At 44.8% G+C, this 17,147-nt stretch overlaps 1 protein-coding gene across 5 annotated transcripts in view; it reads right to left on the bottom strand.

The window, feature by feature from the left end:
- The window catches only part of PLA2G7 (phospholipase A2 group VII), a 73,815-nt gene that overhangs the window by 26,597 nt on the left and 30,071 nt on the right, over nt 1–17,147 (bottom strand). For 3 of the 5 annotated variants that reach the window (XM_069728201.1, XM_069728200.1, XM_069728199.1), the window contains exons 2-3: nt 6,489–6,641; nt 1,385–1,535 (exon numbers count right to left, since the gene is read on the bottom strand). In XM_069728201.1, the coding sequence (XP_069584302.1) occupies nt 1,385–1,535; nt 6,489–6,587 (250 nt within the window). In that variant the 5' untranslated portion in view covers nt 6,588–6,641. Of the gene's footprint in view, nt 1–1,384; nt 1,536–6,488; nt 6,642–7,526; nt 7,654–13,024; nt 13,103–17,147 lie in introns of all 5 variants that reach the window. The other 2 variants (XM_069728198.1, XM_069728197.1) reach the window with 2 other exon arrangements.

Genomic DNA, 17,147 nt, shown 5'->3' with positions numbered 1-17,147 from the left:
CGAAGTGTAGACCCCGTAACGTTACAGAGTGGACGCACCCCTAATTTTCAGAAGGAAAATAGCGAAAAAAAGTTCATGTGTCAAATGGGGGTCTGTCTTACAGTCCAAATACAGCTTACGGGTGGAGGGGGGGGGAAATCGGCAGCGCTGGTGGAGTGTGGTCACAGGGTGTGTTCGGTGGTCCGGTGATATGACTCCCATCCCAGGCTGGTTCGGCGGTGCTCTGTGGTGCGGGGGAGCTGCGCCAGCATTTTGTGAAAGCCTGGAGGCCCCCGCACATCCATTGCTGCGATGCGATGGCCTCTGGGAAATCCCATCCCAGTCTGGTTCGACAGTGTTCTCTGGTACAGGGAGGGGGGGCTCCGCCAGCATTTTGTGAAAGCCCGGTGGCCCCCGCACATCCATTGCTCTGATGTGGTGGCCTCCGAAAAAATGGCCATCAGGGGCAGTGCATGCTCAGATTGAGATCTTGGCACAGAGATCTCGTCTCCTGGTATCTCGGGACGAGATCTTGCATCTCTTCATCCCCAAAATATTAGTGAAAAATAAAAAAAATGGCCATGGAGAAAAGTTAATTGAATGACCGAAAAAAAAATAAAAAAAATAAAAAAAAAAACTCTTTGAGATGTATGTACCGGAAAAAAAATGTGCTTAGCCATCAACTGATTAAAAACTAAAACGAGGTTTTTATTCTCAGTAGCATAACAGCATCACACATGAAACAGTGTACGGTGGATATGCAGAGAAAATCTATAGGGGTGAGTAGCACTTTTGCTGAATTTGGTGGGCGAGCTTAGTTACGCCCCATCTCCCCACCTCCTCCTCTACACCCAGTGTGGCAGAGCTGCCTCAAACTGATGTTAAAACAGCGAGTGGAGCAACTTATTTCCTTAACTCCGCGTTGTGCAAAAAGTTTGCAACTTTTCATTAACTTTTCATTTACTTTACGTAAAAGCTTATATAGAAAGGGTGAAGATCTCCAAGAGGAAGGTCACCACTGGGGAACGTCCACATGGGTCAGATACACCTCTATGGACATTATAGAGGTGGATCCCCCACCTGGAACCTTTTTTTATGTACCAGGGGGAAGGGCCGCTAGTAAGCACTGGGGGATGTGTGCCGTGTATGCGTTAGGCGGATGGTCATTCATCTGGATAGCAGCCTTATAATATTACACATCTTTCTCCAGAAAAATAAGAGGTCTGCCTTGAGGTCTCAGGACACCGAGATCTTTAATAATTATTTATAGGCACTTGTCTGTGATACGAATATTAGAAAATTGCTATATTATACGTATCCTAGTGTTTAGTGAAGAACAGACCCTTAACCTATAAGACAAAATAAGAAGTGACACAAACAATAAATGCCATCTAGTAAAACCTACCAAAATAGTAGCTGAAGATAGCATCCATCACCGTACGGTTGAGTTTTAGCATGTCCGCTATTCCAAGGTAGTACTCTCTCCTCGGGATCCACACGGCCTCCTCATACTCATCACTGTCCACACATGGGTAAAATAACCGGAGGAAGCTTCCCTGCGGATGAAGAAGCAGACGCACCAACAATAAATATATATATATCAAGACATTGAGCTGTGTGGGGGCTTGGGTTTTTTGTGTGCCCCAAGCTGATGTTTATATTGACTTTATTTGGGGTGTAGTTACGATGGTTTGATCGTCTTTTATTACATTTTTTTGTGTTGTTGCGGCGGCTGAAACAAAACAATTCTGGCACTTTAACTTTTGTTCTCCATACGACATCTACAGATGGGATTCATTTACTTTATGTTTTGACAGATCGGCCATTTACGAACACAGTGGTAGTAAATGTGTAAACATTTTTTACATGTTAATGACCAGTAATAAAAGTTTGGGATCTCTCTTATCGTACGGATTTGGAGAATCATGCTGCCCGGTCTTGCTGAAAAATGAAGCAAACTAAACACAAGAAAAAACAAAACAAAACACAAAGGTCGATTTGGCTTGTTTTTCACGATTTCACCCCAACTGGATTTTTTTTTTCAGTGCTTTATGGTAAAGTTAGGAGCGTTATACAACACTACAACTAAAACAAGTCTGTATACGACAATGATAATGGGAAAAAAAAATAGTGGCTTTTGATAGAAAGTGAGAAAAAAAAAAAAGGCAAAAACCAAAAAATTGGCTTAGTGGGAATGGGTAAATAAAAAAGTACTGCGTGCTCATTAAAATACCCTTCTGCTATTAGCGTCCCAAGAAAATAATCACAGGAACCCCCAGTTTTTAACTACCGTATATACTCGAGTATAAGCCGAGATTTTCAGCCCAAATTTTTGGGCTGAAAGTGCCCCCCTCGGCTTATACTCGAGTCACGGTAGTGGTGGGGTCGGCGGGTGAGGGGGTGAGGGCGCTGAGGTATACTTACCTAGTCCCAGCGATCCTCGCGCTGTCCCTGCCTTCCTCCCCGTCTTCTGTGCTGCAGCGTCTTCCCCTCTTCAGCGGTCACGTGGGACCGCTCATTAGAGATATGAATAAGCGGCTCCACCTCCCATAGGGGCGGAGCCGCCTATTCATTTCTCTAATCAGCGGTGCCGGTGACCGCTGACAGGAAGATGCTGCAGCACAGAAGACGGGGAGGAAGGCAGGGACAGCGCGAGGATCGCTGGGACTAGGTAAGTATGTTATATTCACCTGTCCGCGTTTCAGCCGCCGGGCGTCGCTCCATCTTCCCGGCGCCTCCATCTTCCCGGCGTCTGCGCTCTGACTGTTCAGGCAGAGGGCGCGATGACGCATATAGTGTGCGCGGCGCCCTCTGCCTGATCAGTCAGAGCAGAGACGCCGGGAAGATGGAGGCGCCGGGACCGGACGCTGGGAGCTGCAATCAAGGGAGGCGAGTATGTGTTTTTTTTTTTTATTGCAGCAGCAGCAGCGGCAGCACAGATTTATGTGCAGCATCTATGGGGGCAGTATGAACGGCACACAGCACTATATGGGGGCAGTATGAACGGCACACAGCACTATATGGGGGCAGTATGAACGGCACACAGCACTATATGGGGGCAGTATGAACGGCACACAGCACTATATGGGGGCAGTATGAACGGCACACAGCACTATATGGGGGCAGTATGAACGGCACACAGCACTATATGAGGCATCTGTGCAGCATCTATGGGGGCAGTATGAACGGCACACAGCACTATATGGGGGCAGTATGAACGGCACACAGCACTATATGGGGCATCTGTGCAGCATCTATGGGGCAGTATGAACGGCACACAGCACTATATGGGGCATCTGTGCAGCATCTATGGGGCAATATGAACGGTGCAGAGCACTATATGGCACAGCTATGGGGAAATAATGATCTATTTTTATTTTTGAAATTCACCGGTAAATGCTACATTTCCACCCTAGGCTTATACTCGAGTCAATAAGTTTTCCCAGTTTTTTGTGGCAAAATTAGGGGGGTCGGCTTATACTCGGGTCGGCTTATACTCGAGTATATACGGTATATAGGTTGTGAAACCCACAAGTGTTTTTTCATACAATTTTTCAAGAAAACGCTCCTTTTCGTGGACGTTTTCTTTTTCAGAGTTTTTGAAAAAGGTCTCTTTTCCCGAATCATTCTTTGCAGACGTTTAATCGAACATTGACTCTGCATCAAATATGTGGCAAACCATTGTTTTTCCACCAGAAGTTTTTCAAAACTTCTTGAAGAAAAGAAAAAAAAAAAAAAAGGAAAACATTTCACCTCATGAACAGAAGTGTGGATTTCTCATAAATTGATTTTTTTTAAGCAGTCTATAAAAAGGTGTTGTTGACCTCTGGTGAAATTTTTTCTTTTACTTAAATGCCTGCAATTGTGGCTTTTGGCGTCCATCCATTGTATATAAAAAAAAAAAAAAAAAAAAAAGTGTTTTATAAAGGAAAAGCTACACAATGGGTAGTACACAATGTACTACACATTGGGTATGTAAGGATATGTACATTCACTGATGTTTTAAGTTCAGGTAATAATGTTTTTTTTCATTGGCATGTGGCCTTTGTTGTCATTCTCTACCTCGTTCTTTTATAATTGGTTGTAAATGAATTACCTAATAATTGAGCAACAAGATTATGTAAGTAAAACATAGGACTACACAATGGTAAGAACATAGTGTATGTGAAAAAGCGTGCATAGAGGAGAAGAGGCCATGTGACACAAATTCTTCACTCGTAAATTTTTAATTTTTCCTTTCTCTTCTGTCAAGAATGAAAACTTTTTATTCTTCCGTGAAAACAAATTCCAAAAGAATCTGCAATCATTTTATTTATTTTTGTTTTTATGTTCTTTATTGTGCAGCAACAAAGACCTGGTAACTTAATCACTTTGACTTAGGACAAGAAGGCAAACTAGAAACTCCATTTGCAGACACATGTTCCGGGGTGTTTTCTCCTCATCAGTGCAAAGAAGGAGGAGAACCAATTTGGTTGTGTGAGAGGTCTCTGATAGGGAGTCTAAGGGTACCGTCACACTATAACATTTCGATCGCTACGACGGTACGATTCGTGACGTTCCAGCGATATCGTTACGATATCGCTGTGTCTGACACGCAGCAGCGATCAGGGATCCTGCTGAGAATCGTACGTCGTAGCAGATCGTTTAGAACTTTCTTTCATCGCTGGATCTCCCGCTGTCATCGCTAGATCGGTGTGTGTGACACCGATCTAGCGATCTAGCGATGTGATCCAGCGATGCGTTCGCTTGTAACCAGGGTAAACATCGGGTAACTAAGCGCAGGACCGCGCTTAGTTACCCGATGTTTACCCTGGTTACAAGCGTTAAACTAAAAAAAAACAAACAGCACATACTTACATTCTGGTGTCCGTCAGGTCCCTTGCCGTCTGCTTCCTGCACTGTGACTGCCGGCCGTAAAGTGAAAGCAGAGCACAGCGGCTGTGCTTTCACTTTCACTTTACGGCCGGCAGTCACTGAGTGCGGGAAGCAGACTGCAAGGGACCTGACGGACACCAGAATGTAAGTATGTGCTGTTTGTTTTTTTTTAGTTTAACGCTTGTAACCAGGGTAAACATCGGGTAACTAAGCGCGGTCCTGCGCTTAGTTACCCGATGTTTACCCTGGTTACCCAGGGACCTCGGCATCGTTGGTCGCTGGAGAGCTGTCTGTGTGACAGCTCCCCAGCGACCACACTACGATTTACCTACGATCACGGCCAGGTCATATCGCTGGTCGTGATCGTAGGTAAATCGTATAGTGTGACGGTACCCTAAGGCCACGTTCACAAGTTCAGTCATTGATCAGTATTTTATATCAGTATTTGTAAGCCAAAACCAGGAGTGGGTGATAAATCACAGGTAAAGCGCCATGGAATAAATGGCGCTATAACAATAAATAATAATAATAAATACAGAAGTGGTGCATATGTGTCTATTATACTTTTCACTCTGTTCCACTCCTGGTTTTGGCTTACAAATACTGAGGTAAAATACTGACCAAACTCTGAACATTTGAATGTGGCCTAAGGGGGGAACTCTTCCCTTTTAAATAGGCTATTTTCAAATTTAAAAAAATGAATTATAATTTGATCTGTGTCGCCATTTTTTGGGATCCATTTCTTTTTTAGTTTTAGGATAGAACAGTGCAAGGACTTGATTTTTGCGTGGCGAGCCCGCGTTCTTATCGATACCATTTTTGGTACATACAACGTTTTGATTGCCTTTTTGTTGCTTTTTTTTGTTTGTTTTTATGGCACTTACTATACAGGTTAATGTTATATTTTGATATATGCTATGGCGCTACAGTGTGCTGCCTTTTTTTTTTTTTTTTTGAGGTTGCCTTTATAACGCTGTGGCATTTCAGAAAAAAAAACAAATAACTTAATATCTACCGGGGACTAAGCTGCGCTGTAGACTAGTCGTACAGCTGGGTTCCCGGTGACTTCTCCCCGTAATAATAAGTATAATAAGGCCCCCAGCTCCCGGTCCTCCCTCCATCACCCCTTCAGCTTGCACGATACCCCCATCCTCTCACATTTACATGGATTACCTGAAGTTAATTAACCCAATAAATTCGGGTCACCCTCAGCTGAAGGTTGCAGGCAGGTAGTTAATAAGTAGCACTGGCAATTTTGTCATCCAACTTGCTGGGGCAAGCGAAGAGCATAAGATAAGGTCAGGGACTGGCAGTGTCTATGGTAAATCTATAGTGGGCACTAGGAACCAAGGGGGGGTCCTGTGTGCGTGAACCAGAGCATAGCCCTGTACTACACAGACAGACTATGCTAGCCCATGTGCAGGGTCTCTCTCAGGGGATGAGGCATTTTGCTGCTCGCTCCCCGACACCTCAGAGGGCCACCTTCCTTATGAAGAAAAAGCATCCGTGGCTCTGGGTGGGCCCTTTCATGTGATGGGTCCTGGGGTAACACCCCCTCCGCCCCCTCCGGTAGTTACGCTACTAGTAGTTTGTAATAATTCCATAAAAGGAACGCAAAAGGTTATATGTTTTACCTGAATGGTGTGGTCGGTCATAAGGTCAGTGCAGCCTACAGTATGGGGTCCTTTTCCTTGGGGTATCCCGCAGAACTGGACGCTACTGTAACTCCCCATCGCTTGTGCTGTCTGGTGCGTCACAAAGCTGGTGGCTGGAGATTTCTCCCGAGCCTGGTAAAAAAAAAAAAATATTACGCCGTTTTAGAAAATATGCCTTTACTTACACAAAGTTATTTCCTTACAGAAAGATTTAGAAGTTGGTGCAAGACAATGAATATACTACAGGAAGCGGGGGCAGGAAATGCCCCTCTACAGGGGGCGGGTCTTTGCCCCTCTACAGGAAGCGGGGCGGGTCTTTGCCCCTCGACAGGGGGCTGGTCTTTGCCCCTCTACAGGAAGCGGGGCGGGTCTTTGCCCCTCGACAGGGGGCTGGTCTTTGCCCCTCTACAGGAAGCGGGTCTTTGCCCCTCTACAGGAAGCGGGTCTTTGCCCCTCTACAGGAAGCGGGTCTTTGCCCCTCTACAGGAAGCGGGTCTTTGCCCCTCTACAGGAAGCGGGTCTTTGCCCCTCTACAGGAAGCGGGTCTTTGCCCCTCTACAGGAAGCGGGTCTTTGCCCCTCTACAGGAAGCGGGTCTTTGCCCCTCTACAGGAAGCGGGTCTTTGCCCCTCTACAGGAAGCGGGTCTTTGCCCCTCTACAGGAAGCGGGGGCAGGTCTTTATCTCTCTACAGGAAATAGTGAATGGGAGTCTGTCACTTTCCTGTCTGTCAAACTGCATACACACATAACAAAGAGGCAGGCTTTCAGTTTAGGACAGGAAAGCCATTGGACAATGGCAAGCGTAGCACATGCTGGGAGGTTCCAGCTCCTATAGTACTGACAGAATGTGGATAAAGAGGATCCGACCACTGAAAAAGAGTAAACCCACAAAAGAGGTTTTAATTTAATGTGGGAGTTTAGTGCAGCAAAACCAAGCAAGACCATGCTTTTCTACAGATTTTGTTTTAAAAGGCAGATAAATGTTAAATAGTAATTATGAAAAACACAAATTCTCACCCAATGAATGATTCGGAAGACACTGATCAAAGGTCGCGAGAACCTTGTGATATGGACCATCCCAAAACACACTCTTCACCCAGTCTACTGTATCAGTTCATGTACAAGGCTAGCATGACAGGTGCTCCTATAATGCAACATGACATGTGCCAATTACCATGACATGGGTATGAGCCCTTGATTGCAAAAAACAGCTACATCATCACCAAGCATTCATATTGCAACGCAGAGCATAGAGTTTCACAATTTAGTTAGGATACCTCCAGGGGATAAAAAAGGGTTGTCTCATATGCTCCTGCTTAAAACCCCCTTCTACTAGCCACAGTAAAAAAATATATATATTTTACAAGAGCAATTTTCCATAATTTCTGTGCAATCTTTCTGGACTGATCATCTGTTTGTTGAAGCTACTTCTTGTCAGCTATACTATTTTTAAGGGGCTCAAAATCTCAGTCTGAAAGTCTTTTTTATCCTTAAAGGGAATCTGCCACCCCCTGGATGATTTTATCTATTATTATGGGCAAAGTGGAAGCGCCCTCCCTCTGCGATGCCCCGTAATGTCGCTGTCACTATTGACAGCGGTATCACAGGGCTACTAATACCGATCGTGGGCGTCACTGCAGGGTGTCAGCTCTCACATAGAGCCGTCACATGCACTCAATAGTGACTGCTCTCAGCATGAGCCTGCGCGATCATGGTGCCATATATTATACGGCCCATGTCAATAATTAAAAAAATAAAATAAAAAAAAAAAAAAAGTAAAGAAGTAATGTTTACATTTAAAAAAAAACAAAAAAAAACTTTTTTTAATGGTATATCAAATAATTTTAAAAAGGTTTGATATTTTCCATTTTCCAGGAGGGGGAGCAGCTTTGGAATACTTAATGTACTGCTAGCTCACATTGCGACTGCAATAAATGTGGGTGTGATCTGGTCACATGTTTGATGTCGCTCCTTTACCCATTTTCTAGGTGTTTGCACACAGATAAGGGAGGATGAAGTTTAGGATCACAGTGCGGAAACATTTTGATGATGACTACAAAGTGATACATGTGGAAAGCGTCACCGGGGAAGGCCGGCAGCACCAATTCTGTTAGTTGGTATCTTGCTCTGGGATTAAATATGCAGACTGTATCACACACTGAGATTACATACAGGGCTTACTGTATACAAGCCGCCCGCAACCACCTTTTCTATGATGCTAAATCAGTAATTAATCCATTGGAGTCCCATTTGCAGCAGAAAGGAGGCCAAATACCGTACTTTCAATCTCAGTGCACAATTTTCCTTTCTCCCCATAGACTAGTGTAGGAGGCCGATCCGGAACAGAAGAAATGACCGGCTTCTATATAGGTCAGATAGACCAATAATTATGGCTGTAAATTCATCTGCTAATTTTGAAACGTTCAGTAGAAAAAAAAAAATCTTGACATTATATAATAATTATATAATACACATCTAAGGAATGCAGTCGTGGAAGATGAGCCATGCTGGGTAATGCCGCCGAACTGGTTTTATTTGCAAATCCTGTGTTATTAAAACTTATCAGTCCATGTAGAAAACTTAAAAAATACCGTAATAATAAACTCATAATCCAGGAATGTTCTGTTCTTCCGTTACATTGTTCGGAAGCTTACTAAAAGTAACTGCAAATTCCTGTTTATTCACATCAGGCGGGCAATGAACAACTTTTTGGTTTTATATGTAGATTCCATGTATGTGTATGCTGAACATCTGACACACCATAGTCACCGTAGGATCGGCGATAACTTGCTGTCCCAACAATGGAATCTGCATCGATTGGGAAAGGTTTATCAAGTTACATAATGGCATGGCAAGTTGGACGTCCAACTGCCGCTTCATGGTCCTGCCAGAAAAAAAATAAAAAATAAATCAGCAACCCCTACACTCTACATTCTAAAGGCTGTATAAATTGGCCGGAGATCGGAACACAGTGCATGGACTGGCCGGCGGCTCGCCCTACCAGAGCGTGGAAGCTTCATGTATTTCTGTGTAGCTGCGATTCTCAGGTTAGTAGAGCTGCTGACCAGTTCACAAATAGCGTTCTGATCTCTGCCCGATTTATGAGGCGGTCTGTCTGCACCTTAAGGCGAGTAATAATCCCCCATTCTGCCGATCGGTTGGTAACTCCACCGATAACGATGTTTTGACCTATCCTGTGTGTCCATATCCTTTAACGGGATCCATTCATTTTCGTTCATTTAAAAAAAAGTCAATGCGTTTTTGGTCAGGGAAATAAATATATACTCAGGAGAGTTTCTGATGAAACGTCTTGTGTTAATACATATGGTTTTCTGATTTTGGGTACTTCTATATCCATGGCTTGTTTCACGTACTAGACAGCTAAATGTAGCCTACATCAATGTAAATGTGCTTTGTCAGGAAAAGAACATTATAGATCGTGAACACAATGGTGTGAGGTTTAAAGGGCCCGGCCTGTGCATTCATATTGAACAAAACACAACATAAAGCTGAACAGTAAAAAAAAAAAAAGCTTAATCTGCCAGTAACATGGAGAGCGTAGACCGGACCTTACACATCAGCAGCTGTGTGCACAGAGCCATCATACCAGGCAGGGTCCAGAAAACATTATGTTCAGGAAATTTAAAAAAAAACCTCACTCAGCCATTTCTAAGTCCTATCTGGGTGAACAGTAAAATTATAATCACTCTTAAGGTTCCCGGATCCAGTGGGACATGCCCAGATTAGGGGAGCGGTTCTGCAAGGTTGGCACTATGACTTGATTTCAACAGTGATCCTCAACCTACTGAACCGCCGCATGACCAGCTCTACCCTCACCTAGTGTATCCTCACCCATCCCCTGTAGACTGTGAGCCCTCGTGGGCAGGGTCCTCTCTCCTCCTGTACTTGTGTGTGCCTTGTTTTACTCCTGTTTATTGCACTTGTCTATATTTGCCCCGTTCACATGTAAAGCGCCATGGAATAAATGGCGCTATAAAAATGTATAATAATAATAATAATACACTTGAATGCGATGGTGGAGCAGGGAGACGTCAACTCCCTGCTCCACGATCCGACCTAACCAGAAAAGACGCAATGAAATCATTAAATGGTGCTGCACATAGGCTCACCACCATGCCATAGAGCAGCGTGGGACAGCTATGCCCATTGTGGAGTGATCATGTTCTACGAGAAGCACTGTGGGAGCATTAAAATGTATGAGGGCCACAGTGAGTACTGTGGGGCATTGTGCTACGTGTCTGGGGGTCATCATAATGCGTGTGTGTGTGGGGCCATTATGTCGCCTCATACGATGTGGAGGGGAGCTGCAGCACTTGTCCATCTTTCCTGACCTTGAAATTAGGCAGGTATATGAGGTCTGAAAAGGACATCTGTCTCTAGACCGGGCTACATGTAGACTTTTTGTGAGGTCACTGTGGGCGCTTCTACACCTGCTAATGGGCACTATTTTGTGCCGCATAGTGAGACCGCCCATTTTACGGCAAAATGCAGCAATTTTGTGATCTGGTTTTTGGTCACGAATTGACTTCCAAAGGTGGGAGACACTGTGGCATGCAGTTGCCAGGATATTAATTGAACAAGAACACAATATTTGCCTGGCATCAGGTGATTGCCCCGATACCTGACAACCTAGCAGGCAGCAGCGCCTCTTCTTTCTCGATATCAGAAGATTACGCAAGGCCTGTAACTAGTTTTGAATACACTGAACGGCTTGTAATCTTGCGGACTGCTCTCACGAGACTCGATAAAGACTATCATTAGTGTACACAGCTCAGTGCTTATTACGTCCTCGGAGTCCATCTTGGCATTCAGAGACCACAAGAAACAAAACACAAGAGAACATAGCGCTGGCAATGTGACAACTAATTGTGCTCTCATGACGGGCGGACAAAGACAGAAAAGGGCCACTGAGAAGGAACAATGCATGGGCCCTTTGACCTCCAATAGCTCATTATAATTCACAATTCTTTCTTCTCTGGAAATAGAAATAGGTCCCCTTACATCTTGGGCCCTTGTACGGAAGCACAGGTTGCACCAATGATTTGTCCGCCCATGCTCATGATATACACATGAAGCCTTGAAGCCATATTGTGGCATTATATGGTAGTACTGAAGAGACCCCTAGTAGGAATATATCAGTAAGGCTACTTTCACACATCAGGTTTTCAGTGTCAGGCTAAATCCGGTGAATGTTGGAAAAACTGGATCCGGCGCAGATTGTGAAAAACTGATGCGACAGATCCGTTTTTTTTTTATGGATCCGGCTAGCATATCCAGATTATTGGATCAAAAAAAAAAAAAAAAAAAAATTTGGAGCATGCTCAGTTTTAAAAAAACTGATCAGGCCGCCGGATCCGCCTCTTTCCGGATCCCATAGGCTCCCATTCTAGCAAACAGCCGGAAGCGCCGGATCCGGCGCTTCAGGCTTTTTCGCCGGAGACAAAAAACGTTGCTATGGATGTTTTTTCAAAAAACCGGAAGAAGCAAAAACCGGATGAAACGCAATGTCATCCGGTGCAATCCAGCACTAATACAAGTCTATGGGGAAAAAAACCTGACCCGGCGGCAACATTCGCCTGATCCGGCTAATTTTCAAAAAACCCGGATTTAGCCTGACACTGAAAACCTAATGTGTGAAAGTAGCCTAAGATCAACCCTTTTAAGCCGTTTTTATGGGCATGCAGGTCACGGGAAGCTGAATAAAATGATAGCTTGATATCTGAGATCAGATGTCTTTTTCCAGCGAAAACCACACTTTTTCTTATATGTAAATCAGCTGTTAAGATCTACGGGCGACAGGGCTGCCACTAGAAATTTCGGGGCCCCATACTGGCAAAATTTTCGGGGCCCCCTTGAGACTCCGCCCAGGCTCCACCCCAGCCCCGCCTCCAGGCTCCACCCCTCGAACTGTCCACAGTCCCACCGCTCTCTCTTGGAAAATCTCCACTTCTCACCAATCACACATTAACAGTTCCCATCATCAGATCACATACATAGCTGGCAGCTTTTGTTTTGGCCAAAAGATTTTTTAAGCCGCCACCATAACACGGTAGACACTTTTGGCCGGGCCCTACTCTACTGTAACCTATTAAATATTTGTTAAAATATGCAATACAATTTAGGTATATTTTTATTTATTTTTCAATTTTTAAAATGACCAATAATATCACATAAAAGAAACAAATACCACAACACCATGACCAGATGACATATTACCACCACAGTGATCGAATAATATCACATACAAGGAACAAATACCACAACACCATGTCCAGACCACATACTACCACCACATAGTGACTGAATACTACAATTCTGATCAGTAATTTAAAAAAAAGCACCATACTATCACCATAAGTGCCATTATACACAGGAGATCTGTACTTAGTATGCAGTGTCTGTGTACAGATAATATAGTGATCACTAGTGAAATTATACACAGGAGCTCTGTATACAGTGTATAGTGTCAGTGTATAGGTAACACACTGACTCACCAGTGACGTCTCTAGGTGAAGTCCTTCATCTTTCATCCAGCACAGACCGCCATCATTTCATCCAGCCAGGACTTCTCTCTGCAGGAAATAACACAGTTATCTCGAGCTCCGCTTGCAGAACACATTACTTAATTTTTCACAACTTCTACATTACACCACATGAAGAAGGCAACATAGTATCACTCTATACAGTAACAGGACCGCCCCCCATTTAAAACAGTATACTCAAAAAATAAAATAAATGCATCACTGCAGTAATAATATCCCTAAATTAGCCCCTATGGTATTAATAATATCCCCCAGCCTGGCCCCGTGTGTCTCATTCCTGGCGTCAGCCAGATGTTCTCCCATCCTGCCCTCATGAGTATCCATTCTGCCCCATACGATCTCCCCATGTGATCTCTCCATCCTGCCCCATCTGTCTCCATCGTATCCATCCTGCCCCATGATCCTGCACGATCTGTCTCCAATTCTGCCCCCAGTGTCTCCAATAATGCCCCCTGTGTCTCCATTCTGCCCCATCTGTCTCCAATCCTGCCCTGTTATGAAGGCAATCCAGTAACACAGTGTGCAGTAATCAGAGCACATACAGTGATCTGACAATAACCCAAAAACAATAGAACGAGCTCTGAGACGTGGAATCTCTGTAGACCGCAATACCTGAACCTATCCTAAACACAACTAAAGGCAGCTGTGGATTGCGCCTGACACTACCTATGCAACTCGGCACAGCCTGAGGAACTGACTAGCCTGAAGATAGAAATACAAGCCTGACTTGCCTCAGAGAAATACCCCAAAGGAAAAGGCAGCCCCCCACATATAATGACTGTTAGCAAGATGAAAAGACAAAACGTAGGGATGAAATAGATTCAGCAAAGTGAGGCCCGATATTCTAGATAGAGCGAGGATAGCAAAGAGAACTTTGCAGTCTACAAAAAACCCTAAAGCAAAAAACCACGCAAAGGGGGCAAAAAGACCCACCGTGCCGAACTAACGGCACGGCGGTACACCCTTTGCGTCTCAGAGCTACCAGCAAAAACGAATAGACAAGCTGGACAGAAAAAACTGCAACAAAAGCAAAGAAGCACTTATCTAAGCAGAGCAGCAGGCCACAGGAAAGATCCAGAAGCTCAGATCCAACACTGGAACATTGACAAGGAGCAAGGAAGACAGAATCAGGTGGAGTTAAATAACAAGGCAGCCAACGAGCTCACCAGAACACCTGAAGGAGGAAGCCCAGAAGCTGCAGTACCACTTGTGACCACAGGAGTGAATTCAGCCACAGAATTCACAACAGTACCCCCCCCTTGAGGAGGGGTCACCGAACCCTCACCAGAGCCCCCAGGCCGACCAGGATGAGCCACATGAAAGGCACGAACAAGATCTGGAGCATGGACATCAGAGGCAAAAACCCAGGAATTATCTTCCTGAGCATAACCCTTACATTTAACCAGATACTGGAGTTTCCGTCTAGAGACACGAGAATCCAAAATTTTCTCCACAATATACTCCAATTCCCCCTCCACCAAAACAGGGGCAGGAGGCTCAACAGATGGAACCATAGGTGCCACGTATCTCCGCAACAACGACCTATGGAATACATTATGTATGGAAAAGGAGTCCGGGAGGGTCAGACGAAAGGACACAGGATTGAGAATCTCAGAAATCCTATACGGACCAATAAAACGAGGTTTAAATTTAGGAGAGGAAACCTTCATAGGAATATGACGAGAAGATAACCAAACCAAATCCCCAACACGAAGTCGGGGACCCACACGGCGTCTGCGATTAGCGAAAAGTTGAGCCTTCTCCTGGGACAAGGTCAAATTGTCCACTACCTGAGTCCAGATCTGCTGCAACCTGTCCACCACAGAATCCACACCAGGACAGTCCGAAGACTCAACCTGTCCTGAAGAGAAACGAGGATGGAACCCAGAATTGCAGAAAAATGGAGAGACCAAGGTAGCCGAGCTGGCCCGATTATTAAGGGCGAACTCAGCCAACGGCAAAAAGGACACCCAATCATCCTGGTCTGCAGAAACAAAACATCTCAGGTATGTTTCCAAGGTCTGATTGGTTCGTTCGGTCTGGCCATTAGTCTGAGGATGGAAAGCCGAGGAAAAAGATAGGTCAATGCCCATCCTACCACAAAAGGCTCGCCAGAACCTTGAAACAAACTGGGAACCTCTGTCAGAAACAATATTCTCAGGAATGCCATGCAAACGAACCACATGCTGGAAGAACAAAGGCACCAAATCAGAGGAGGAAGGCAATTTAGCCAAGGGCACCAGATGGACCATTTTAGAAAAGCGATCACAGACCACCCAAATGACTGACATCTTTTGAGAAACGGGAAGGTCAGAAATGAAATCCATCGAAATATGTGTCCAAGGCCTCTTCGGGACCGGCAAGGGCAAAAGCAACCCACTGGCACGTGAACAGCAGGGCTTAGCCCTAGCACAAATCCCACAGGACTGCACAAAAGTACGTACATCCCGTGACAGAGATGGCCACCAGAAGGATCTAGCCACTAACTCTCTGGTACCAAAGATTCCTAGATGACCAGCCAACACCGAACAATGAAGTTCAGAGATAACTTTACTAGTCCACCTATCAGGGACGAACAGTTTCTCGGCCGAACAACGATCAGGTTTATTAGCCTGAAATTTTTGCAACACTCGCCGCAAATCAGGGGAGATGGCAGACACAATGACTCCTACCTTGAGGATACTCGCCGGCTCAGATAAACCCGGAGAGTCGGGCACAAAACTCCTAGACAGAGCATCCGCCTTCACATTTTTAGAGCCCGGAAGGTACGAAATCACAAAATCGAAGCGAGCAAAAAATAACGACCAACGGGCCTGTCTAGGATTCAAGCGCTTGGCAGACTCGAGATAAGTAAGGTTCTTATGATCAGTCAATACCACCACGCGATGCTTAGCACCCTCAAGCCAATGACGCCACTCCTCGAATGCCCACTTCATGGCCAGCAACTCTCGGTTGCCCACATCATAATTACGCTCAGCAGCAGAAAACTTCCTGGAAAAGAAAGCACATGGTTTCAACACTGAGCAACCAGAACCTCTCTGTGACAAAACCGCCCCTGCTCCAATCTCAGAAGCATCAACCTCGACCTGGAACGGAAGAGAAACATCTGGTTGACAACACAGGGGCAGAACAAAAACGACGCTTCAACTCCTGAAAAGCTTCCACGGCAGCAGAAGACCAATTAACCAAATCAGCACCCTTCTTGGTCAAATCGGTCAATGGTTTGGCAATGCTAGAAAAATTACAGATGAAGCGACGATAAAAATTAGCAAAGCCCAGGAACTTTTGCAGACTTTTCAGAGATGTCGGCTGAGTCCAATCATGGATGGCTTGGACCTTAACCGGATCCATCTCGATAGTAGAAGGGGAAATGATGAACCCCAAAAATGAAACTTTCTGCACACCGAAGAGACACTTTGATCCCTTCACGAACAAAGAATTAGCACGCAGGACCTGGAAAACCATTCTGACCTGCTTCACATGAGACTCCCAATCATCTGAGAAGATCAAAATGTCATCCAAGTAAACAATCAGGAATTTATCTAGATACTCACGGAAGATGTCATGCATAAAAGACTGAAAAACAGATGGAGCATTGGCAAGTCCGAACGGCATCACTAGATACTCAAAATGACCCTCGGGCGTATTAAATGCCGTTTTCCATTCATCTCCTTGCCTGATTCTCACCAGATTATACGCACCACGAAGATCTATCTTAGTGAACCAACTAGCCCCCTTAATCCGAGCAAACAAGTCAGATAACAATGGCAAGGGATACTGAAATTTCACAGTGATCTTATTAAGGCGGTGGTAATCAATACACGGTCTCAGCGAACCATCCTTCTTGGCTACAAAAAAGAACCCTGCTCCCAGTGGTGATGACGATGGGCGAATATGTCCCTTCTCCCGGGATTCCTTCACATAACTGCGCATAGCGGTGTGTTCAGGCACGGATAAATTAAATAATCGACCTTTAGGGAATTTACTACCAGGAATCAAATTGATTGCACAATCACAATCCCTATGCGGAGGTAGGGCATCGGACTTGGGCTCTTCAAATACATCCTGATAATCA

The sequence above is a fragment of the Ranitomeya imitator genome, chromosome 5, assembly GCF_032444005.1.
Source record: "Ranitomeya imitator isolate aRanImi1 chromosome 5, aRanImi1.pri, whole genome shotgun sequence".
NCBI lineage: Eukaryota > Metazoa > Chordata > Amphibia > Anura > Dendrobatidae > Ranitomeya > Ranitomeya imitator.
Note: the sequence above shows the minus strand (reverse complement) of the source record. Positions and strands in the feature narration are given on the sequence as shown.